The sequence below is a fragment of the Seriola aureovittata genome, chromosome 8, assembly GCF_021018895.1.
Source record: "Seriola aureovittata isolate HTS-2021-v1 ecotype China chromosome 8, ASM2101889v1, whole genome shotgun sequence".
Classification (NCBI taxonomy): Eukaryota; Metazoa; Chordata; class Actinopteri; order Carangiformes; family Carangidae; genus Seriola; species Seriola aureovittata.
The window spans coordinates 22034052-22058411 of record NC_079371.1 but is presented as its reverse complement, the minus strand read 5'-3'; the positions used below and the strand labels follow the sequence as shown (position 1 = coordinate 22058411).

General features: G+C 41.5%; 2 protein-coding genes across 4 annotated transcripts; one reads left to right on the top strand and one right to left on the bottom strand.

Moving 5' to 3' along the window:
* Positions 1–216: 216 nt before the first annotated feature.
* fgf20b (fibroblast growth factor 20b) lies at positions 217–2377 on the bottom strand. Its single transcript, XM_056383269.1, has 3 exons — positions 2082–2377; positions 1700–1803; positions 217–1520 (listed from the first exon to the last, which is right to left on the bottom strand). The coding sequence occupies exons 1-3, from the start codon at positions 2362–2364 to the stop codon at positions 1275–1277; spliced, it is 633 nt and encodes a 210-aa protein (XP_056239244.1). The 5' UTR covers positions 2365–2377; the 3' UTR covers positions 217–1274.
* A 241-nt stretch (positions 2378–2618) lies between these two features.
* On the top strand, positions 2619–22716 carry micu3b (mitochondrial calcium uptake family, member 3b). 3 transcript variants are annotated; one of them, XM_056383268.1, is made up of 15 exons: positions 2619–2757; positions 5355–5502; positions 7895–7926; positions 8166–8244; positions 10914–10961; positions 11062–11144; positions 11236–11304; positions 12784–12825; positions 14923–15018; positions 15687–15775; positions 15992–16163; positions 17770–17878; positions 19139–19296; positions 20002–20070; positions 21540–22716. In XM_056383268.1, exons 2-14 carry the CDS (start codon positions 5391–5393, stop codon positions 20068–20070), a joined length of 1158 nt encoding a protein of 385 aa, XP_056239243.1. In that variant the 5' UTR covers positions 2619–2757; positions 5355–5390; the 3' UTR covers positions 21540–22716. The 3 variants fall into 3 exon arrangements, with proteins under 3 accessions (XP_056239243.1, XP_056239241.1, XP_056239242.1); XM_056383266.1 differs by lacking the exon at positions 2619–2757 and adding an exon at positions 3036–3482; XM_056383267.1 differs by lacking the exons at positions 2619–2757; positions 14923–15018 and adding an exon at positions 3040–3482.
* Positions 22717–24360: the final 1644 nt, after the last annotated feature.

Here is a 24360-nt window from a genome sequence, read left to right as displayed (position 1 = left end):
GTTACTCAATCCTTATTGCTCTGACCTCCACTTTTATACAGCTGCTAAAGTTACAGAGCCTGAGCTAAAGGTCAGATTTTATTTGGTCCTGATCATGTTGTTGTGGGACCTCTACATTCACAGTGTTCAGGAGGGACGCTTTGAAGTTTTATGCGTGCATCAGGTCTGCGACTCATCCCCTGGCATAATGGTGTCCATAAAGAAAGACAACATTGATCTCGTAAGCAGGTTTATATGTTTAGACTCTGAAAGACAAAAGCAACCAGTAAAGTATACTTCCTATTAAATATTGTGCTGTTAAAAGTAAAAACATGGGTTGTTTAAAGGAAGACTGATTATGAGTGCACACAAAATACCTTCATCTCTGATCATACAGGCTGAAAAAAAAGCTTTTTGATCACATTTTGAGCAATTTATTGTTTGTATTGTCAACTTCAGAATCTGCTGACAGACATGTAACAGTAGTGTGGTTATAATCACTGTGTCAAAAAGACGAAGAAATTTTAATAAGTTGATTCACAGTTATCTGATTTTGATAAAATGCATTTCAGATGTGAGGATCTTTTCCAAATTTTGCTAACACGTTTCATATTTTTGCCCATATTACATCATATCACTGGCTGAGCTGTTCTCAAAATAAAAGACATAACGGTACAGTGTCTCAGTCTTTATATAATCGATACAGTTTCTATATTGGATTTAACTGTAAAAATATATTCTCAAATAAATAAATATATAACATAAATATATGTATCTAAAAGGAATAAATAAATTGTTACGCTTTGCTCTTTTTAAAATGGTCTAGACACAGATAAGAAAAAAAACTGGATTCCTTCAAAGTCCTTCTGAACAAACTGCGGCTCTGACACAGTACCCAAATAAAAAGTACCATCTTGTGATACTAGATTCCCACAGACTCCACATCAGCTGACGTCTCTGTCCAACAGTCAACAGAGGAGATGCTCCCTGACCATTCAGCTCTGTTTCCCATTCATCTCCTATTCCACGCAGGTACTTTTTAGGGTCGTCCGGCCTCTGAAACAAACGACCCCCTCATGCCGAGCTTGCAGACATTCTAGCCTGTCGTCCTGGCTGCTGAGAGATGGCCCGTGCATTCCTACAAGAGGCCCTGGTACCTTTATCCCTGCCGGTCAGGCTGCTGTCCACGAGCCTTGCACCGGCCACATCCCTGCCTGCGTCCCTCTTTCTCTTCTCTGCTCCCTGCCTCTGAGGGTTTTAGCAGCTATTCCTGATCTGCACCAGTCCTCCGGGTCTCAGCTGTGTCCCAGGATATCCCTGTACAGCTCTGGCACACGGTCAGGGTCCACAGGCCTGGGCAAAAAGTGTGTAAATTTCTGGTGCCGCCTGGATTTAGTCCCATCTCTTGGTGTCCCGTCTTTATTCAATGCCACAAAATAACGCGTCCCTTTGTCTCCGTGTTTGTAGAGGTTGGAGGAGTATGTGTTGTACCAGTTCTCCTCGAACTGCTCCCTGAAGACACATTCAGCTGTGAGCTTCTCCTGAAAACAAAAGGAAACAACATAAGAGAAATCATGTGAGAAAAACTAATGACACATTTCTTTATGTCTTTAAATGTATCCTCATGGAACTCAACTTCTCCAAATATGAGACGCCTGGTGTTATCACATAGTTGAAAATGAGGATTTGGGCAACATGAATAAGCAAAGATGGTACTTACAGAGCCATACAGCTCTCCTTTGTCATTCATCCCCAGATAGAGTCCACTGTCCACCCCTCTAATGCTTATCAATCCAACAGCAAGGCTTATGAATTCCAAAATACCTGGAGAAGAATAACACAGTTGTTCTGTACAGACTTTGTGAAAGATGAAAGAATATTATCAAAGAAACTGAAAAATCCTGATTCAACACTGTCAGCAGCCTATTGGCACAATTAACACATTTTAATAAACAGAATTACATCATACATTTTTATTCTCATCATGTTATTCACTCTTTCTTGCTGCTGATTATTTTCATTTTTGTTTGTTTTATTATGTTGCTAACTTTATAACACGTTATATATATTTCTACATTAAAAATAATAATCTCTGTGTTTACCAAAGCGACTGTGGTCCTTCCTCGTCCCTTGCACTGTGCCATCCGGAAGTATTTCCAGATGAAATCCAGTTCTGCAGTATAACTGTCTCCTCCTCAGAATCCCTTTGAGGTGCGTTAAATCCGCCGTGGTGCTCCGGGAGAGCCTGTCCCCAGGTATGAGGTGTTCCCCCAGAAGCGTCGGACTGTCCCCGAGAGGGGTCAGGAGGAAATGGGACCCGACGTGTGCGACACCATCGATGCCGTGCAAGACGCCTCCAACTTCCCCCAGAGCAGCAGCAGCCATCGCGTCAAAGCTCAGCGGGTAAAGTTCAGTGTGGAGGTCCGGAGGGAGCGCACTTGCGTAGTAGGCTACCTGGTTTCCACTGTCACTTATTGCATGTTTACGTCCACCTCCTCCGTTACTTAGCACATGTCCCCGTGGTGCAAGGACACGCGGACGCACGGATTTCTCTTCCCTGACATGAAACAGTCACCAGATCTTCGCTGCTTTCTGCACCGATTTCCTCTTTTATCTGCCTTTATCACAGCGTCTTCATCAGTTGGAGGTGGGCTGCAGTTGCTCTTCAGAAAGCCCTCATGTTGCATACCTGTTCACAGCGGATGGTGCTGCCTGAGCGGAGCCGTGGAAGAGACACAGCAGAGAGGGATTCAGTGCTGAATAGACGCGGCAGTGCAGGTAAAGGAGCTCCTGGAGGTTTTGCGCTCAAAGTGGCAGGGGTGGTGAGGCAGGTGCAAAACCACAGGACTAGTAATGGGCGGGGCTGTCACAGTTCAGACGTGCCCTGGCAGGGATTTTTTTTCCTTCTCCCAAAGGCATAAAATAAGAGAGACACAGAGAGGGAGAGTTGATAGTGGGCTGGGGGCTTAAACTGAGCTCTGACATCACTTAAAATTCAAATCAAACCCGCTAGTATGAAACATATGACACTTTAAATCAACCCACGAGTGATGAGAAATAATTTAATGTCAATTTTCATCTTTATTCCAAATATTTCAACATTTACTTCACTCGCACGAATTTGACGCCCTTTAATTACAGGGCGACTTGAAATACCCACGGCATTTCTCGCGAGCTTGGAGCAGCAGGCGGCTCGCGCTGCTCTGCTCTACTCTGCTCTGTGTGTTACCGGTTACGACACCTCAGTGTAAACAGCCATGGCTGCCCTGCGCAGGCTCATCCCTTCACTCACTAACAGCTCCAGAACAGGGACACGGGGACAACAAACGTCTCCTCCAGCGGCCAAAGCGCTGAAAGTCGTTGCAGCTGGAGCGTGTGTCACCGCCGCGGCCGGTGCTGTTTATTACTGCTGCTCGTTTGTCGGTAGGCGCTCCGGACTGAAGAGCCATGTCGAGGCTCGGCTCTTGCATCTGGCGTTGCCGTCAGTTTCTGCCACCGATAAGGTACAGTGGGGCATTTATGAAGCAGCGGGGCTTTAGTGTAAACATTCAGCTCACATACAGTCCGACCGAAAAAGTCAATTCAATCTCAGTTTCAGTTTCTATGAGAACATGGCAGTAATGGCCAGAGCATCTGCATGTCCACTAATTAGCTCGTCTCACATCATTACGTGCACGTGAAATACAATAATACCGGTGATAATGTGTCGTCACCATCAGGAGCTATCCGCGACCTTTGGTGCTGAAATGGCAAAATGGTCAAAGGCGTCTGAGCTCACGTGACCTGATGGCTGCCATAATTAAACGTTTTGTCTGCTTTTGTCGCATAATTAACACTCAACCTTAGTGAATTTAAGACAAACTAGACCTATTACTCATATTCATTGTTCAATATTTATATTATTTAAGGATGGACAAGAAATAATGGAAAACCTGACTATATTATGTGGCTCATACAAAAGCCCAACAATGAACTACAGGCTACCTCTGAGAAGCTTTCAGTGTAAACGTTGATACTATCGAAGAAATTATGATTGTTTCTGAGGTCATACTTAAACTTTGTTGTGTTGTTTTTGGATTTAAGTTGTTCTTATTATTTTGACCACTCCATGAAACTACAGAGGTGGAGAGAACAGATACAAATAACAATTTCCAATTAATTCTCATAGGTAGGACCAGAACTAATGATTATTTTCATGTTGATTAATCCATTGATTATTTATTAAAATAACTGATTAAGTCTTCTTTGTCATCCATCACCGCTTATTACAATTTGGTGTCTTCATATAGCCGACACAAACCCAAAGATATTCTCTTTAAAGTCATACAAAACATAAAAGCAGTAAATCCTCACAGTTGAGAAGCTTAAGCTGGTAGGAATTGTATCTATTTAGAGCATAAATGATGAAGTCGATTAATCTATTACTCACAAAGTGGGCATTTCTGGCACAGTGTCACCTACTTCAGAGGTGCAGGAAAATGGTAAATAGAAACGAAGTGTCAAAACTCAAGCCACAACTTTATTAAGAGACCAATGTGTTTCAGTTTATGGCCCCTCCATCACTGTCATCATATATCAATCATTGAATTTACTAATAATTCCAGCAGTAATTATTAGCTTTACCCAAGTTTTCGCAGCACTGTTGTAATTATTTACATGTCAGACCTTCAACTTATGTTGTCTGCCCCTTGTGCAATGTGTATCTGGCCCTATTAGCCTGCATACCAGCACTTCTCAGTCTCTCGCTCAGACATGTGTTGACAAAGTTGAAATGATTTTCACGGATCACAGGAGATGTAAACAAACATGTAAATCAGATCTGGCTTGCACAGGAGATTGTTTGATATGTGCAGGTAGGAAGGAGGTAAAGCTGACTGGTGTCCACAGGCAGCAGGAATTCAGGGACACATGAAACTGGACACTGGGGCTTGGTGGAGGGGCTGACATTTGATGAGAGGTGGGGGTGGTTAGAGGGGGTTTAATGGTTAGCAGAGGGGGGCACACATTCCCTGGGTGTTTGCTCTGTGCCCAGCGGACCTGGCACTGTGCCACCTGACAGAGAGATCCACTCTGTCTTCACCAATCCAGCCTTCTGATCTGGCTGCGTCTGAACAGTTGTAGGGACATTATCTGGTGCACAGGGATGAAAAATAGAGCTGACATAACATGCGCCCCATTACTGAATTAAAGCATGGGCCTCTTTGTTGTTCCATGTGAGCGAGGCTTTTCATGACAAGAAGAGCTTCTGTGGATTTCATAAAAAGCATCTTTCAGACAGTATTATCACTGTTGATATGATGCGCAATATTTCATGATTGTGTGTGTGCGTGTGCGTGTGTGTGTGTGTGTGTGTGTGTGTGTGTGTGTGTTCACAGGCCAGGACCTATGGTCTGGATGATGGAGATGTGTACATGTCATCCTATGAAAACAGGTTTCGCCTGTTTGGTTCAGTGGAGTACGAGGGCCAGCTCTACATGACTCCACTCAACTTCATCGAATCCGTCACTCTGAATGAACCAAAGAGTGAGTGAGCTTCTTTTACTCAGCACTAAACATTCAGACACAAGAGAGGTTTGTAAAGCGCTCAGAGGAGTAAATGTGAATATCTGTCTGTATCTATAATTGGCTCATTTTCTCTCTTTTATCATTGTTTGTTGGTTTTGGATTATTGAACTGGAAACCCTCACCATGAGCTCTGGAAACTTATGATGGCTATTCTTTTAAATCATTTTATAGAACAAATGATCTATCTGTTAACTGAGAAAATAGTCACCATATTAATTGATCATTAAAGTGTTAATTAGCTCTATTGATGTTAAACATTTACTTCTTTTTGAGCAAGTAGTTCCAGGAACTAAGCGGCCATGGGAACAAAATTCAGGGATGAATCTAGGAACCAAAATCTCTATCCGCCAAAGTCTATCTGTGCTTGTGTTTCCATCGTAACTGTCAACATTAGACAAATTTAAAAGATAAAAATTGTTGCCGTTATTTGACATAAAGTTCTCTTTAGTACACGACTGCATTAAATCAAATCAAATTAAGTTTTGTTTCTCTCTTTCACTCGCCTGATCTCTTTATCATCAGAGTAGTTGACAATGTAACTTTGTTTTTAGCATCAATAAAAATCACAAGCAACATTCATCGTAATATTAATTGTAGTGGGACTAGAAGTGCTTGCTGACCACGTGAATTAATTCTGTGCAAAAGCTGCAGAATCCTGGACTTTGAGTTCGACCAGTGAGCAACATTAAAGACTTCACACTCTTTCCCAGTAGTTCCTGGGCCATCAGAAAGTCAGAAAGTTCACAGAGGACAGACTTCTTTAAGGTCAGGAATTATGGAAGAACTATGCAGACCTTGGTTCCTCCAGTTGAAGCACAGGTGAAGTTCCTGTGAAAGTTCTTGGGTTCCTTGAAATGTTTCTTTTATGGAAACAAGCCAATTCAATCTGTTTCAGATGCAGAATATAGAGTCTGTAGAGAATATAGAGAATGTGGTTTTAAAATGACGAAAACTCCCGAACCAACCAACAAAGATGTTTAGTTTATTATTACACATATATTTGCTTAAAAGATGACAGAAACAATTAGGCTAATTGATTATCAAAAATACTGTGCAATTCATTTTCTATACATCTGCAAGTCAATGAATCAACTTATTAATTCCCCTCTCATAGCAGCAGATGTACCTTTCTTTATTCTTCCTGCACTGTAAGCGGGTGCTGCACTGCAGATGCATCTCAGCCTGGATAATCTTTGCAGCTGTGTGGAGAAATCAGCTATATTTGTCAGCAGCCATTTGCTTAATTACATTTCCGTCAAGTCATCAGATAAATCCCTGCTCCTTCATCCTCCCATTACTCGAGATCTAAAAAAAAAACCTCACTGTTGTTTGCTGGAAGAGGACTTGTTGCTGAGGGCCTGGGAAGTGTCATCAGACAATAAGTTGCGGCTTGAAGTGCTTCAGTCATAACACCTGCATAAAGATAGACATCTTTACCAGCAACCCCACTTTTATGGCTCATTTATATGGCAACAAACTCGCAGAGACCCAGAGAGACCAAACAACTGAACATGGATGTCATAAATGTAATGATAAAGTATTCTGATTACTGTGATTGATTATGATTTGGTGTGTGGCTCAGCTGTAATGTTTGAACAGGGTTTCACTGGCCATACATATAATGAGGAAGTGAAACACGGGGCACTAATGGAGCAACAAACCCTTTGACATCATCATCCTCTGGTTGCTAATGGCTAATGTGTTGCAAAATGGTAATCAAGGTGTTTTATGGTTATATTGTGGCTGTAAAGAGAAGAGTTTTGTCATTCCTGTGGATGTTTGGGATGACCTTGGATGTGAACATTATGCATCAGTGATGATTTAATTTCAGAGACGACACATGGAACAGAGGTTGGTGCAGTTATGGCCACGTAGCAGTGAGTCATTTGAGTCAAAACCTAAAGTGCTGTCGTTTAAATTATTCATATGAGATCCACAAGAATTGCAGGTTATGAAACATTAATTGAAAGCATCAAATACATGCCTGCACTGAGGACAATATCCCCGTTTGCTCAACTTCGGTGGAGAGCGAGCTGTCACATGGAAATCATAATCCCAGCTTTATACGCAGGCTTTAAAATGTGTCAGTGAAGGGTTATTATCACTGTTATTGACGTGATTCCCCAGCCTGGTGTTTTTTTACGACACATCCATCTTATCTTCTGCTTTATTGATCATTGGAATGTGTCCATGGAGATATGAAGCTTATTTTGCTTTCCACATAAACACCTGTTTTCACTTTTGTTTCCCAGTTCTGTATCCTGGAATATATGCATGTAGTACTCAGCATTAAAATGTAAAACCCCACAGACAGAAGAGCTGCTAACTGGTAATCTTATGTTTTTTTTAGGTAAAAGAGCATGGAGGTCACTTACAAAAAAGGTGCGTTGATCTGTTGTTCACAAATCCTATTAATATATTTATCCATTGAAGAGGAAGCTCGAGCTAAATAAATCCTCAGTCTGTCACTTTTTGACTTTTTTTGATCTTGAGGAGAATCTCTGCTTTACGTCTACAATTACTGTAATGCCTGTAATGCCAACAAACATTGTGTTAGATGTTGTAAATACCCAGGAATTAGAAATGAATGAGTGGTGTGGGATTTTCCTGTGCTCTCTCAGGAATTAGAGAAGATGATGGCTGATACCCCGCCTGTTTGGAAAGGATCATCTAATTTGTTCAGGAATCTTCGTGAACGAGGTAAAGGAACCTACCTGCTGTATTAGAGCTGTACTCATAAATCCTTGAATGTTACTGAATAATTCCCCTTTGTGCTTCTATTTTTTTAAGCTGTCATATTAAGGCCTCCCATGTCTTTTTCAGAGTGTGCTCTGTTGTGCATGTCAGCCTCACATAATCTAGAGCAGAAAGTGTGTGCTGTAAATGCTATCTTATCTCTCCATCAGTCCGGTAACATGTTGTAGATTTATTCTCAGGTAACCTTTGCAGGAGGGCCTGGTCCATTGATAATATACATAAAGTTCCTCCCTTGTCTAATAAAAATTAAATAACTGTGAAGTTTCCTGGAAAGAACTGTATAATTTCATAATATCCTAGGAAAAAAAGCTCCTTTTAAACCTACGCACATAAATCATGAATTATTCCTAGACAACCATCACATTTTAGCACGTCTAGCTCAGCTGTTAAACAACTCTTTGTGACAGTAGCAATTAACTGGAATGAATTAATTGAAGACTCTAAAATGCCACTGATTAGACTTGAGTGAAATTTTAGCTTCATTTGCATCACAAACCTCCATCAGACGTTAGATAGGGAAGGTAAAAAGGTTTTCTACTGATGATGACACTAGGTTTTTTTTGCTCCTTTTTTACTTATGTGCATTATACTGCACACAGTAAAAACTTAGCAAACATTTCAGATCATGGTATTCAATTAATCTTTATTCATAATTTTTCAAGCAAAAATACCAAATATTCTCTGGTTCCAGTTGCCCATTTGTGAGGTTGTGCAGCTCATATACGGTGGTTAAGTGAATGTGTTTGGGTTTTGGACTGGTGGTTGGACAAAACGAGCAATTCAAAGATGCCTCCTTGGGGCTCTGGTAAATTGTGACAGGCTGTTATTTGACATTTGATAAACAAAATGATTAATACATTTAATAGAATTATTATTAGTTGTAGCCCTAAACATTTTGGGTGCTATTGCTCAACAAATGCTGACAGCTTTGGGAGGGAAGCAGTAGGACTTGGCTTCAGGACTTCCCAATCTGTTATTATGTTAAGTGATATTCATTGCACAGATTCCTCAAGCTTGTAAACAAATGGCACCGTATTTGAGCACTGCACTCGGCACATATGGAGTCTTCATGGGTGTTTTTGAAAACAGAATCTGATTCAACTAAATGCGGTTTGTGAAACTTATGCTCTCTTCAGTTCTTAGTAACGTTGTGTGAAGAAAATGAAGTCATCATTGTGACTGAAACTCTTTTTTAATTTTCCCACCTGGCCTGCACACTCCCGCTCAGTAGGTCAGACGAGCCAGTGGAGCATCAGATCTCACTGTTCTGCTCTCTACCCTGTTGCTTTAGCTAAGTGCCAATGCTGGGATTTGGGGCTTTTAATCCTGCTGTTAAACGTTGTGGCTTTGTCAGGGAAAAAAGGACTGGATTGATCTGTGAACAAAGCGTTGCTTTAGAGAATGAGGGAGCTGTTTGAACCCAGCTATGTTGAGACATGTCCCACTGGCCACCCCCCTGATCACCATGGACATTATGAAGCCTAAGAATGGCATTGGATTACATCTCCGGGACTGCCACTCTGTATGAAGTGTTTCTGTGGAATTCTTTGTATTGTCTAACAACATCTACTTGAGCTCAGAGGCTGAGCTGCAGGGAGGAGGGGGGCTCCCTCCAGGAGTGAAGGTGTGTGGTATTGGAGAGACATGGCTGGAATCTTAAAAGTTTTTTTTTCCTCTCCTCAACCCATTTAAGCTTTAAAGGCTTTGAAGCTAGAGATCTGTTGTCATTATAAGACCGTACCTGCCAAACATTGAGAGCTGGGGCGAGAGAACGGAGCACTTTGTCGTGGGGAATTTTTATATGAACTTTGTCTAATGGCATGCATCACTAATTCTCTCTTCACACCCCAGTTTGTATGTGTTTCAGAGGTTTTTACATCATCCTATTAGCAGCATAGTTTCCTCCTCTAGAGGAAATGTAAGACAGAGTAAAAACTCCATCTTTGTTTGCCAGTTTTTTTGTTTTTTTCCCTTTAGTGTTCCTCTCTCTGAAAATATCTCCCTGCAGCAAACCCTGTATTCCCTGAGTTCTTTTCCCATAACACCCAGAGCAGTCACCCAGAACTATCTGAGCTCGATTCTCTATCTTCCCAAGCAAACAAAAGCTTGGGAATGCTTTCAGAGTCAGAGGGGAGAAGCCTCCTGAGTCGGCGGAGATGTCTCCTGACACTTACTCTTCCCTTCTCCGTGTCACACAACAAAGGGAGCTGAAGGGCCCGACACAAAACCTGAATCGGCCATTCTCAATCAGTGACAGATCACTTGAGAATGTATTACACCTTGTTACCCAAACACGATCAGAAGCCGTAGGCTTAAAATTTGTTTGGGTTTGTGTCCAGATCGGTCAGCTCAGTTGTAAAGCTCGTGTTTGTGTGAGAGGAACACCAAGCATGAAGTAAAAGGCACCTTTTAAGATGTTATCAGTGAGCGCGAGAAGATTACTCTTGTCTGAAGGCGTGCACTGTTTCTTTGGGTGGCTTATTCATCTCGGCTTCATGACTTTGAACATCTGTAAACACCTCGTTGTTAATGCAATTTGATGCTGTCTTGTGCGGAAAAGGGTACATTTGGTTTTTGTTTCTCAGCTTGACTAATTTTTCTCTTTTTCCCAGGTGTCATTAGTTACACAGAGTACCTCTTCCTGCTCTGCATTTTAACAAGTAAGTATATATTTGAATTTACTTATATATAATTGCCTTGGAAATTATTCAGAGATTAAAAGGTGACTGTCCAATGTAATTCATTTTTGTTTGATTTCAGAGCCCCAAGCAGGCTTCAGGATTGCTTTCAACATGTTTGATGCAGATGGGAATGAAATGGTGGACAAAAGGGAGTTCTTGGTGGTACGAACCACATCTTGATAATTGGATATAACAAAATGCAGTTGATCATTTATGTCACAGTCTGCATAAGAACGTGTCATCTTCTCTCCAGCTGGAAGAAATTTTCCGCAAGAAAAAAGATCGAAAAGAAGTTACTGAAGACGAAAGACTGGACCATCAGGTATTTCAGGAGTTTTACTAAACTATTACCAAAACTATAAAAGTATATTTATGTATATTTGTATTTACAATGGACCAATTATGTGTAATGTTAAAGGAATCGGTCATAGTGACACAACTGGTAGTTATCATCGAACTTCGCAGTTCCTCTCAGCTTCACGGAGCTTTTTAGCATCTTTCAGCTGATTGTTTTGGTTTTCAGGACAGCAGTGTTTTTTTCCTCAACCTCATCTCTCTCAGCAACTGGTTCAGCAAAAAAGGCTCTCATAGTCAAACATTTAGAGACCAAAACAAGGCGAAAAGAACAGCAAATATTTTACTTAAATTCACAAGATTCCCTGACTCCAAATAAATACTAATGTCAGTAGCTGTTTTTCTCACCTGCAACAACATTATAACATTCTGCTGCCACAGAGTGGCCAAAAAAATCAATGAATGTAGGTCTAAAGCTGAACTAATCATGGTTATGAACTGACAGAGAATTTTGACCAGACCCCTCAACTCTATGAAACACTTAAGCATCTCTTAGCTCATTGTTTTTTTTGTTGTTTTTTTGCCATTTGCAATTTCACAGTTTTGGTTCAGTCTCAAAGCTCCTATCGGTCCCATTTTCCAGCAGAAAAGCTGTGATAAACCCAGTGAACAGTACCTGCCGAGCTCCAAGCGGCGGACAGGCGATGTTGGCAACTAGCTGGTGAACACAATGGAGCAATTAGCAGCTAAAGAGCCAGATATTTCCCTCAGTAGTCGCTGGAGACCAAAGCAGAGCCAAAAGAGAGTGAATACTGGACATCAGTTGAACAGAAACGTGACTTCAGGTGAATGCTGACGTGGCTCCAAGTCTGCTTGATGTGTACATTAGATATCGCTTGCTATATCGGCCTAATAAGGTGATGATAGTCAGTGTTGTGTTCACAGCTTCATCCATACAACATGGTAGGTTTTTGCTTGCAACACTTGCAGTTTTCCTAGAGAGAACACAGGCTGCACATAGGTGAATGTGGTCATACAGGGTAAAACATGCCTGAGGCTTTCATCTCTTTAAGGCTGTCTTATGCCGCATGCAGGTGGATGTAAACAGGCAGAGCTGAGTAGAACGATAAGAGCTACTCTTTGAGGTCTTATCACACAAACACAACATGGAGGAGCTTACTCTGCTGGGACAAACGTTAGCATCTTTGGACAGTCTTGAATTAATCTGACGCCCGTATAAGCATCAAAAAGATCATTAGAATGGGTACTCTAGATTTGGAAATATAATGATGCTTTGCAAAAACACAGCTGAGGGTGAAGACTCTGGGTGCATTCATAAAGCTGAAGAAAAGACGGACTAATCTTGGTTGACTGGTAAAGTTTCATCAAATAAACTTGACGAAAAAATCAATTGATAGCTTACAAACTAATTTCCCACCATCTTCCTGTTGGTGAATTATGAATGAACCTCCTGTCATGCATGCACCTTCTCTCTTTTGCATTTCAGATCCTGCAGCTTTACGGTCATCGCAAATCCCAGCCACACAATGTGCGTATTGTTCTTTTTCCCTGAAGGAAAATGTTCTGCTTGTTGCATGTGTTTTTGGCATACAGTCTCCCTAACCCGAAAATGTTTTTGCATAGTGAGTTAGCATAGAAAACACAACTGACACACCACCCGTATTTGTCTCTGTTAACACCAGATAGCCTCACTCACATTCACTGAAAATGAAATACATCGCTGTACTTCAGCATTATCTGACATATATATATATATATATGTGTGTGTGTGTATATATATGTATATACGTGTGCGTGTGTGTTTGTGTGCGTGTTTGTGTGTGTGTGTGTGCGTGTGTGTTTGTGTGCATGTGTGTGTGTGTGTGTGTGTGTGTTTGTGTGCGTGTTTGTGCGTGTGTGTGTGGTAGTGGAGGGGGTGCAGCATAGATGATTTATGTACTTGCCTTTTGTCAGCGTTGGGAGAGAGATTCCACTTCAAAAAGCTCTTACCTGAAGACTGACAACGTTTTCACCCGGACCCCCATGTTTTATTTTTACAGTTTCTTGAGGAGTGGTATTTGGGCTCAGGTTACCTTTTGAGATGGGTTTGACCATGAAGATGGCAGACAGAGAGGAGAAGCAGCGCTGTGAAAAGCACTCAGCACACACAGAGAGGAGCCTACAGCTAACACAGGGACAGACCCATCCTTTCAGAGTGCTGTTTGAAGACTTTACCTTTAGGTGTGTCTTTTTTGTTTTGATTCCTCGTGCCTTACTGTAGGTATCTTTCCAGCAAAAAAGTTCAAAAGTCAAACCTTTTCAAAAAACACATAACAGGCATGTCTTCAGTGCTGCGGTTGGGCTTTCCCCGGCACATTCTGCTCACAAGTGTATCAGGACCTTTTCATGGGATGAGATGGGACCAGCGCGGTGCATTAAAGAGTTGTTCTGTAATTAGCTGTGGGATCATGTCATAAATCTCCCTCTCTGGTGAAAAGCGACGAGGCGCAGAGGAAAAGCTGTTTTATCAGCTGTCTCACACTCACCCTCAGGCATTAGACGCCGAAAAAACTGAATAAGATAAATAAATATTATGAAATGAAGCAAGCAGTACTTAAGGACACGTGTCGACAGCGGCTGGCTGTTGCTGGTTGGTTGTGTGCGTTTCAGTGAGGTGATGTCGAGACTTGAGACTGAAGAAATGATAGGTTGATAAAGCAGAATGAGAGAGAGAGAAAGAAAGAGAGAGAGAGAGAGAGAGAGACACCAACATGGGTTGGTTAATAACTGGGAGTGAGAAATCTTAGTTTTTTTTTCCTAACTACTTGGAAGACAGATTTTCTGTGATCTTTTAATTGCACATGACACCAATTACAAGCAAATTGTTGTTGACTGCTGTGCTTCAGTGTAGCTTTCGTTATATTAGTGCCACAGCAGCTGAGCGAGTGAAGGGAGCAGTGTAAACTGTAATAATAATAATGATTGGTTAATCCGAGAGCAGGAGCGTGACCTCATTGAGAAAAATAGCACAGAGTGTCTTCTTTGTTCCAGACAGCATCAAGCAGCAAAAACAAAGCAAAAAAAAAAAAGAAAGTGTACAACATCAAATCAAAATGTGAACCTATTTCACAACAGTACTGTTTATGGCAGGTGTCTGATAACCTGCATTTACCTTGCAGCTTAGTATCAACTGATGATGTATTGGCTGGGTTCAGTTACATAGTTAACCTGGCATGAATCACCCTCCAGGTCTTACGCCCTGCATGCTTTGGACATGTGTTAGCTGTGTTGGCTCGGTGTCCTGCCAAGAGGCTGCATGCTTCGCTGCAGAGCAGGCTCATGTCAGGGCTGATGGGCCTCTCAGATACACCGGTGTCAGCCCCGGTCTGTTTCTGCCTGTTTGAGTATGGATGGATGTCAGATTGTTTGTCTGTCCCCGTGTCTCTGTGGATTGCATACACACCCATCTGTCTGTCCACTGCTTTATGTCTGACTCCTCATCCTCCCTCCAGTCTGTGTGTCTCTGTTCTCCTGCCCCAGCGTGCACTCTTTGTGCTTGTCTGTCCATTTTCCTTTCCCCTCCTCTAGTTAACATGTGCCAGATGTGTTTTGTCTTCTAACAGCTGTGCTTCAACTGCGGCCACAGGTTCTTAAAAAAGACAGTCAGCATGTGGAGGCCCGCGGCATGTGGGATGTTCTCAGACGTGGCACGAGTCAAGTTCTGTTTTCTGATCTCACTGAGGTAGTGAAGCGGTCATTAAGATGCTTCTTCACATCACACACAGTAATACTATACAACAGGTCCTGCTGTACCATCTGGCTGTCCTCACTGTTTTCGTTTCTGTAGAAATTCCTGTAGGTTCTGTGCTAGAAAGTGCAGTGGAGCGTGTTCTTGGTTTATGCATCTGACCTCTTATTACTAAGAGTAAATACTCAGAGCTCCACTAATGTTTCCTCCAACAGAAGCAGCATCTGCAACATGGAGTGCAGCATGTGTAATAAACCTGTTGCATGGCCCGTATGAAGACATGAGAAATGCTGGCCCTCTGTTTGGTTTCAGGCACAGTGAAAATTAACCATTAACTCTGAGTCATTATTCAATAGCTGCATCAGGGTATGGCTATTAACTAACACTTTTACTAAAAGTTTCAGCATGGTTAAATAAATGTCATTGTTAATGTTTACCTGGCATTACCATGATACTCCTGTATGTGACAGAACAGCTTGTCCTGGCTGCTGGAACTGAGATTTTGAGCAAAAATTTAGACACAGTTTGGCTTAATCGTTACAGTAATCAGTTGTGCATTGTGGTTTGATGCATTGTTGTTGCTTTTACAAATTATATCACATCTGAGGTGGATATTTAAAGCTATGAGGAGTGATAACAGTTAACCTTTGGTCCCCTGACAGCATGTGGATGAAAAAACAGAGACGACGCTGCTGGTGCATTTCTTTGGGAAAAAAGGCAAAGCTGAACTGAAGTTTGAAGATTTTTACAAGTGAGTTGGGAAACCCTTTGTCTGCTCTGCCATTAATCATGATGTCCGGGAGAAAGTTATTATCTCACTCTGTAATATTGTCATTAATCATTTTCATACCACATTGAACCTCCAACAGCTAAACCTTTGGTAGTTTTGTTAAGTGTTCCTTTGTGCGTGTGAGTTCCTGGTGGTGGCGTTTCCTGTCAGCAGCTGCCGTCCGTCTCGCTCCTCCAGGTTCATGGACAACCTGCAGACAGAGGTGCTTGAGATAGAGTTCCTCTCCTACTCCAAAGGCATGCCCACCATCAGCGAGGAAGACTTCGCTCGGATTCTCCTTCGCTACACCAACGTGGACGACGTCAGCGGATACTTGGAGAACGTGCGGTACAGCATGCCAGATGAAAAGGTCCGCTGCTTCTCCTTCAGATTCACTCTGTCGTCACATGTTCCCTCTGACAGCTCTCATTCCTCATCATAAAGTACAAGGGGTAGACAGAGTTACAGTAACACCTTACAATATGATGTCATCCAATACAACATCAAAAACTGGAGCCTTAAGTAGGATGCACGCGAGGTTAAACTGGACATTAATACATTGGTGATGTGACTTCATCTTTACCTCTGATAGTTCTTGTGAAGAGCAGCTAGCCTGGCTCACTGTTTCTATTATTTGTTTGACTTACATAAAGTTTTAAATAAAAATGTGTGGTTTAGGGGAGTTATGTGTAGGAGCTAATTGACAAACAACAGTTTATCTGTCTGGCCAGATACAGTCAGTGTCCCTGTAGAGATATAGGTGCCTGTACAGACACGGTCTGTGTGCTAAGCTAAGCCAACTGCATGTTGTAGCTATAGCTTCATATTTAGCGTTAAGTGTTTTTCCTAAGATGTGGAATTATTTGTTATTAATTAGCTTTTATCAAACTTTGAAACAGCAAAGTTTTGAATTTAAAATTCCAACTTTGTCATCCGTCGCTGACATGAACTAAAAAAACACACAGCAATGTGCAGTTTAAATGAACAACAGCAATTCCAGAGTTGGAGGGGGTTTCCAGAGCTATTCGGCCATCTGACAAGACCCTCCAAGGAAGCTTAATTTTTCTACAAACATAAAGCTTACGTGACAAAAAAAGTCTTCACATGGCTCCTTGTGGCTGTTAGAAGAAAGAATGTCTGTAGTTATTTTTGTTCTGTTTGAATATGGGACTATCTTCCTCCTCTGTTTCTTTCCATACCACTGTGTGAATTAGCTGTTGAGTGAAGCATCCTCATTTGAGCTTTAATTTGTTTTTCCTCTTGGCATGCTGACCTGCATGAAAAGACGCCAGCAGCTCCTCAGCCACCTCGAGTAGCCTGTTGCGAGATCTCCATTGATAATCAAGTGGGACTCATCATTAGGCTAAGAGATATTTTATGGCCCTCACCGTGTTAAAACAGCAAAGCGTCACAGATTAGTCATTGCTCCATTTGTTAGGCCCTGTGTGTTGCCTGTTCGGCGGGGCCCCCGGCAAGAGAAGGCGCTCGAAGCTGCGGGACGGTCGAGTGGACATCAATAGGCTCAGTGTTTGAGTCATCAGCAAAGCCTGAGATGTTTAGGGATTCATCACTTTTGTTTTTGTTTATGCAAGTATCAGGTTAATCTGCTTTAGAAAAGTTTGCAAACGGCCTGACCTCTTCCCAAAAGCTACAATCCTCCCCCCGCTGCTGACAGCTCAGCGTGTCCATACTGCGCAGGGAAAATCCAGCGGTGTATACTTTGTCTGTTTGGGTGCGTTATCTATCTGATGGCTTCAAGGTCCCACACACACTAAAGGATTCCCCCGCAGGATGAAAGGAAGCAGATTATTATGTATTGTGTGAATTGTGGCACTTTCTTCGCTTGAGTGTTGACACGTGTAGCCATTTTACTTCATGAGGCACCTTTTTTCTTTCTCATTTCTCATGTTGCATTTCACAAGGTTTGAGTTTCATGAGAAAAGAGACGTTGTTCTATTGCTGTTATCTCTTTGCAGGGGATCACCTTTGAGGAGTTCAGGTCCTTCTTCCAGTTCTTAAACAACCTGGAGGATTTTACCATCGCCATGCAGATGTACAACTTTGCCAACCGCTCCATTGGTCAAGGTACAGACTCAGATACAACACATACACTTGGGTCACGGGATAGTTTGGTTTTGAGTGAGTTTTGATATTTTTCCTCCTCATGATGAGACCCACACTTTGTTTTTTTCTCATGTCTCTGTTTGCAGTTAGTTATGAAGTTAGTTAAATTCATGGATATCTTTAAGAATAGCAGCTGCACTCATGGGGGAAACACAAGCTCGCAGAGATGACTGGCTGGACCAACAATGTTTTTAACTTTCTCAGGGTATAAAGGTGCTAATTTCACCTTGAAAAAAATACAGTTTGGTGAATATCAAACTTCCAATCTTCTTAATGTGGTGCAGACATACTGTAGAGGATGAATAAAAACATGCTTTCCAACTATAATCTGTTAGAAATTTGTATTTGCTAATGGAAACATTTCATAAACTAATAACCACAATCTTTTTTTATCAATTTAATTTATTTACTATTAATTTGTGGTGTCATACACATGTTCATTCACCTGTGAACACTACTAATACATAGAACATTAAATTCATACTTTACAAACAGCCTGTAACTATGGCCTCCACTCTTCAGGGAAGGGTTTCCACAACATTTTGGCGCTTGGCTGCAGGGATTTGCTCCCATTCAGCCACAAAAGCATTAGTGAGGTGAATGAAAGACACTGATGTAGGACGATAAAGCCTGGCTTGCAGAGGGTGTTGCAGTTCATCCCGAAGGTATTGGATATGGTTGAGGTCAGGGATCTGTGGAGGCCAGTCAAGTTCTTTCACTCTGCACCAGGAAAACCATTTCTTCCAGTGCACATTAGACATTATACAGCATTATAAGATACTACTGTAAGTACTCCTTCCAAGTAAACTGACCTCCTTGACCTTCACCGATCAATGGAGTGCCCCTTTAATATTTGATGAAGTCCAATAGCTGTCATTGACTCAGGACAAGGTTTGGTGTCTGAGACTGTCCTCCCGTAAATAACAGGTGTGGTTGTAGTATTAGATGTTATAATATTGTGATCCTGTAGCTCAGAGTGGACTCTCCTCCCCAGTTCTAACTAAAACTGTGTGTGGAGCACTTGGCCTTTGCTTTTGGTCTTAGTTTAGGTTTAGGATACAGTTCAGGATGTAATGGTCTCAGTTTTTGGCGTAGGTGTAGTTCCCTCATTTAAAGAGGAGCTACTTGATGTCAAAGAGTAAAGCTCGTCATGTGGCTGCATGCAGCGACATAAAAAAGTCTTCTAATATTTTGTCTCATCACTTTAAATGTCTTATTCAGAGGAGTTCACCCGAGCTGTCTACGTGGCTACGGGCATCAATCTGACCCACCATTTGGTCAACACCGTCTTCAGGATCTTTGACGAGGATCACGACGGGAAACTCAGCCACAAGGAGTTCATTGGCATCATGAAGGACCGGCTGCACCGCGGCGACAGGGTGAGACAGCACAGGTCATATAAACGGCATTTATCTCTGTTTTATGACACTGAAGGTGACAGAGGAGATGTGCCCGCCCGGCCTACTCGAGCAGCTGCTCGGAGGCCTGTGAAGAAGGAGAGCAGCACGTCGGTGTCAGGACTACACAGCGGTGTATGTGAAAGATCTGAGCATTGTCTGTCAGCTACTTCTTAATGTGTCATCTGTGTAGAGTTACAAAGAGCTCGGTGATGGACACATGGATGCAAAGTCAAGTCAGATTTAACCTGATGAAGGACAAACAGGCAAATATGGGTTTATGCTGAGCTCAGAAATACATGTTTATTTACAAAACAGGATGCTTTTACACAATTAGACCCACTTAAGCAACTATTATCAACACAAACACCATCTTTCCTGTTTAATTACAACTTTAAGTGAGCGCTTATTATGTCTCTTTTTTCTTTAGGTAATGGTACACTTAAACACTTCCATGGCATCATGTCTAAATTACACTCCTGCCACTTTTTATTAGTGAAACACATCTCACCTCGGCGTCTGTGGTTAGGGATTTTTGTGAAATTATACTGCCACCTAGCGGGACAACAAGAAACTGATCTCATGGTGTTTTTCCCCTATTTCTCTTTTTCTCTCGCTGTCTCTCGGTCACACAAACACACACACACACACACACACACACACACACACACACACACACACACACAGGGTGTCCGAGTGGAGGAGAAGTTCATCTCTTTCAAGTCCTGCATGAAGAAGGAGCTCTCGAGCAAATAGGTAAAAGTTTTTTCTCACACTGTCGGTGTTGTTTGATAAATGAGACAAGATTAAAAACATATCAGCGGTGGTTAATGTGAGGAGCAGAACATGCAGCATTAATTCTCTAACAGAGTTTCCAGGCACACACTAATGCAGTGTATAGTCAGCCTTTTCAGTTGTGTTTCGAGGCCCTCACCCTCCTCGCCCGAAGCATTAAGTTACACTGTAATATTAACGCCTGATCAACTGCCACCAGATACCAGCTTAAGTCTGCATACATGAGCAGTGAGCAGTGCAGTTTAAAGCCGTATAAATGTTTCAAAGGAAGTGCACCTTTCTGGAAAGGGCTTGATAATCTGCCTTGATAAAAGACTTGATCTGAATATTTCTGCAAACCTTGCTGCAATATGAAAATGTCTACAAAAAAATTGGGGAATTTTTGAGAGAAATGAGAAAATAGCTGACAAATAACAGGCAATGTCACTTTGGTACTTTATGTGACCTTTTCAGCAGTTAAAGGAATATTATGAAATTTTAGAAATACTTTTTTGCCACCAGTTTGGATGAAGACCACATCATGAAGCTACAGTCAGCGGGTGGTTAGCTAGCTTAGCACAAACAGCTAGCCTGTTCAAAGGTTACAAAATATTATGTGTGATTTGTTTAATTTGTGTTAAAAACAACCCAATGAACAGTCGTGGTTTTGGTGAGATGTAATGGACTGCCTGTGGTCTTATTGTCACTGTGAGTTTGCTAGGCAACCATAGAGACCTCAGGAAGTCACTGTGTCCGGACAAGAAATAGACTGATAAATATCAACCATAGAACTGCAACTTGTTCGCTTTTAGGCTTTTGAGCTAAGCTAATCAGCTGCTAGCAGTAGCTTTATAATTGACCAGCAGATCTGAGAGTGATATCAATCTTCTCATCTAGCAAATACTGTAAGAGCCAAAACAAATCTCTAACTATTCCTTGTGCGTTCAGCATTAGTTAGCAAGGTAATTTTAATTTTCTACAATTTAAGGTAGAAATTGTTATAAAACTTACAATTTTTCACATGTCAACATACCTCTGTTCTGGCAATACTCCCTGTGTTATTTCTGATATTTAAGAAAACTGGAGGAATCAACAGATATTACAGATATTTAAAGGAGCTGCTGGGTTTGTTGCCTGTTTAAAACTCATAAGGGGATTTTTATGCTGAAAATCTACAGGTGTAGTCACTGCAGAGGACCCAGATTTTTTTTTCTGCAGCTTGCAGACCTACTGCTGCATTCTGACTGTTTGATTAAGAGGTGCAAGGAGTTTTTCATATTCCAGTTTCTCAGTATCTAATTTCTGGTGTGTAATATAAGAATTGCCTGCAGCTTCAGTGCAGGAGAGAGGCAAATTATCCAGTCTGCCTTCATGATAAATTAATCTGTCGGTTTACAGTTAGTCACACTGGACTTATCACTGGCGTCATTTTCTGTCTGTTTTGTTGCCAGGTGAAGATCCCAACATCAGTGCATGTGCTACAAACTGGATGAGCTTTGCCTCTGCTGTGCTCTCTACCAGAGCTCCCGGGTTAGTGCATGCTGCAGCATCTTATTACACTCTCTTAGAAGTTTTAAAATAAACAGGATGTGGCACAAACAGGATGTGGTCAGCCTAATGCGAAGCTCTTGCAAGTGGTCAAACAAACACAAGTGACCCATTATGAACCCACAAGAAAATCCACTTAACTCAGTGTTGCAGGACTCTAAATTGCACTAATTAGTGTGTTTAACCACTTTTACCTGTTGAGAACTATTTATTGATTTATCTACTTGTAAATATATTTATCAAATTAATTGTTAACTCTGATTTTATATATTTATCTAAAACTCCAACTTTGTCTTATTACTGCTCTGCCAGTGTGTATTGTTCAGCTCGATCCTCCGTATATCCTGAGTTTGTTCTGTACGACAGCAGCATTACTCACATACTTTGTCCTTTTGCCGGCTCTGCAGCCCCCTGCACAGATCAGCTTAGGACAGCAGCACCTCCCCCTTCCCCTTATCCTCCTTCTCCTCCGCCTCTCTCCCAAAGCGCTGCAGCTAAAATCCTCCAGGATCCCCCAGAGCCACAGGCCTGAACACACACACCCTCAGTCTGTGGCTTTTCACTGTTTAACTACAGGCAGCTAACACTGTTAATCATTTCCTGGCTAGTAAACACAAGTGCTATTTTCATGCCACTGGCAGGGATGACCTCTTTATAAATATGCAAAATATTAAAGCCATATGTTTGTTCCACTCTTGGGACACTCTCGCTTAAATTTGTGTAGGTTTTAATTGAGAAGTAGATTAAAACGTCCTTCCCTTTAGGCTCTGTAAGGAAGAGTTTAACTTGTACTGCTACTACCTGATGACTGTTGTTTCCTGTTACAATGTTTGCTCTGGGTGGAGTTATGTACTGAAAAAGACTGAAGATATCAACACGTTACACGCTCTAATATTAACCAGACTAATGTATTTGTATTTGAGACTACTTTCTGTTTAAATTTTGAATGTTTGGATTAGATAGTCTACCTCCTGAAGAGTTTTGAAAACTTCTTTTAAATCAGGCCTCGACTGCTACACTGATGTTACAGCGCAGATGCATTTATAATCACATGGTGAAATAAATATGAGATAAAACATGTGGCTTGGTTATTTTTTTGCTCCCTTTGTCAGTCTCACAAAAACACACCATTGTTTGTTCAGTTGCTGTTTTCACACAAGTCAGCTGATAAACTGTGAACGGCTCTCGCCGCCCTCACCAGACAAACCTCTTCTTCTTTTTAACTACAGCGGACTGACAGCAGGACCACAGTAGAATAAATTAGCTTTTTTATCCTCAACCTGAAGGCAAATCATTAACAGTATTAATCATCAGCAACCTGGGGCTGTGTGGGTGTTCGAGACTCTAATCAGGGACTTTTTATCTTTAAATGATTAATTCAGCAGGGTAATAATTTGCAGTCTCAAACTCAAATCCTGCACTTCCTGAAATGAGGTGAAGGGGTTCTTTAAGGAGTCAGTAACAGATCCCTGACATTTAGAGTAAAGTTTCGTTTCAATGTTAATCTATTCATTTGTAGTTGGTGCAGTGACAGAAAGATATGCTACTTTTTGTGAATAGGTCTTTGTGTATCAAGTTTATCTGTAAATCTGTTATTTTGTGACTTGGCTTTATCTGCTCGTGGTATTCAGACTCTACAGCTACAAAAAACGTCAGTGATACAATTTTCTTAACTTTTCCTTTAACTGAGTGAAAGGAAAAATGAATGCCTGTACTTGCTCATCATATCCACACATTGCTAACATCACCCAGCCATATTTGTATTGCCCAGTTCTAAGCTGTTTTGGTTTCAGGTTTCACTTTCCCATTGGTATGAACAATTCAGTTGACGTTAAAAAAAATACTGTATCCTCTGAAAGGGAGGCTAAAGGGATTCTCCAGCAATTTAGCATTGCACTTTCATTAAGCTGGGGGATTTACAGGAGACAGATTAAAGCAGGAATGGTCAACAGCAGCAGAGACTGATACACTGAATTTTTTTTTTGTCTCAGATATGAGTGAAACTCAAAAGACACCGGATCCTACAATTCCCATAATGCAACTCATTTGCCAGCTCCTCCCTGCCTTGTTAATGCCCCCATCTTTGTCACTGATAAAAAATTGAAGTCTCAGGCTCTGTCCAAAAATACCCTGATGACATGAAGCTGCTTCAGGGCGACTGAGGACATTATACAACTGTTATCACAGGTTAAGGAGCCGAGTACTTTTCAGGACAAATAAATCGATCCATAATTTGTAAATTCAATGATCTTAGCCACCTGGATCAGCCAGAGTCCCACAGAAAGCTCAGGTCATCATGTTGGACTCTTCGACACCGTGACTTTAATTAGCTTCCATCAAAGCAGGAGTTTGACCTCCCTGGTGGTGACACAAACGGAGACTTGAGGTCTTTTATTCCATCAGCTGTTTTTAAACAAAACGTGATTTGGCCTGTTACTTGCTGTGGGTGTGACACCATGACCTCCAGTTTCTGGCTTCTCTTGTCTCCCCTGCGTTCTCTGATGGTTTTGGTGACAAGTGATATTGACAACAGTGACGTTGTTGTCCTTTGTTTATTTGTGTGTGATTTGTTATATGTGTGTATTGTATTAATTGTTGTTTTTATTCATTATTGTATTCTTTTTTGTATCTCCCATCACTGACTGTTTGTCTATAAGCTAAACCGGCCTTTGGGGACATTGCTTTTTATAAAAGCCACTTGAATGCTTGTATCTTTATAAAGCA

Excerpts from the sequence above, each read along its gene's own strand:
- fgf20b (XM_056383269.1), bottom strand. The coding sequence starts at position 2,364 with ATGGCTGCTGCTGCTCTGGGGGAAGTTGGAGGCGTCTTGCACGGCATC. Across the intron at positions 1,804-2,081 it reads GAAGGACCACAGTCGCTTTG|GTATTTTGGAATTCATAAGC; the intron begins GTAAACACAGAG and ends ATTCTTCTCCAG. Across the intron at positions 1,521-1,699 it reads AAGGAGAGCTGTATGGCTCT|GAGAAGCTCACAGCTGAATG; the intron begins GTAAGTACCATC and ends TTTTGTTTTCAG.
- micu3b (XM_056383266.1), top strand. The coding sequence starts at position 3,237 with ATGGCTGCCCTGCGCAGGCTCATCCCTTCACTCACTAACAGCTCCAGA. Across the intron at positions 7,927-8,165 it reads GGAGGTCACTTACAAAAAAG|GAATTAGAGAAGATGATGGC; the intron begins GTGCGTTGATCT and ends GTGCTCTCTCAG. Across the intron at positions 11,305-12,783 it reads ACGAAAGACTGGACCATCAG|ATCCTGCAGCTTTACGGTCA; the intron begins GTATTTCAGGAG and ends TTTGCATTTCAG.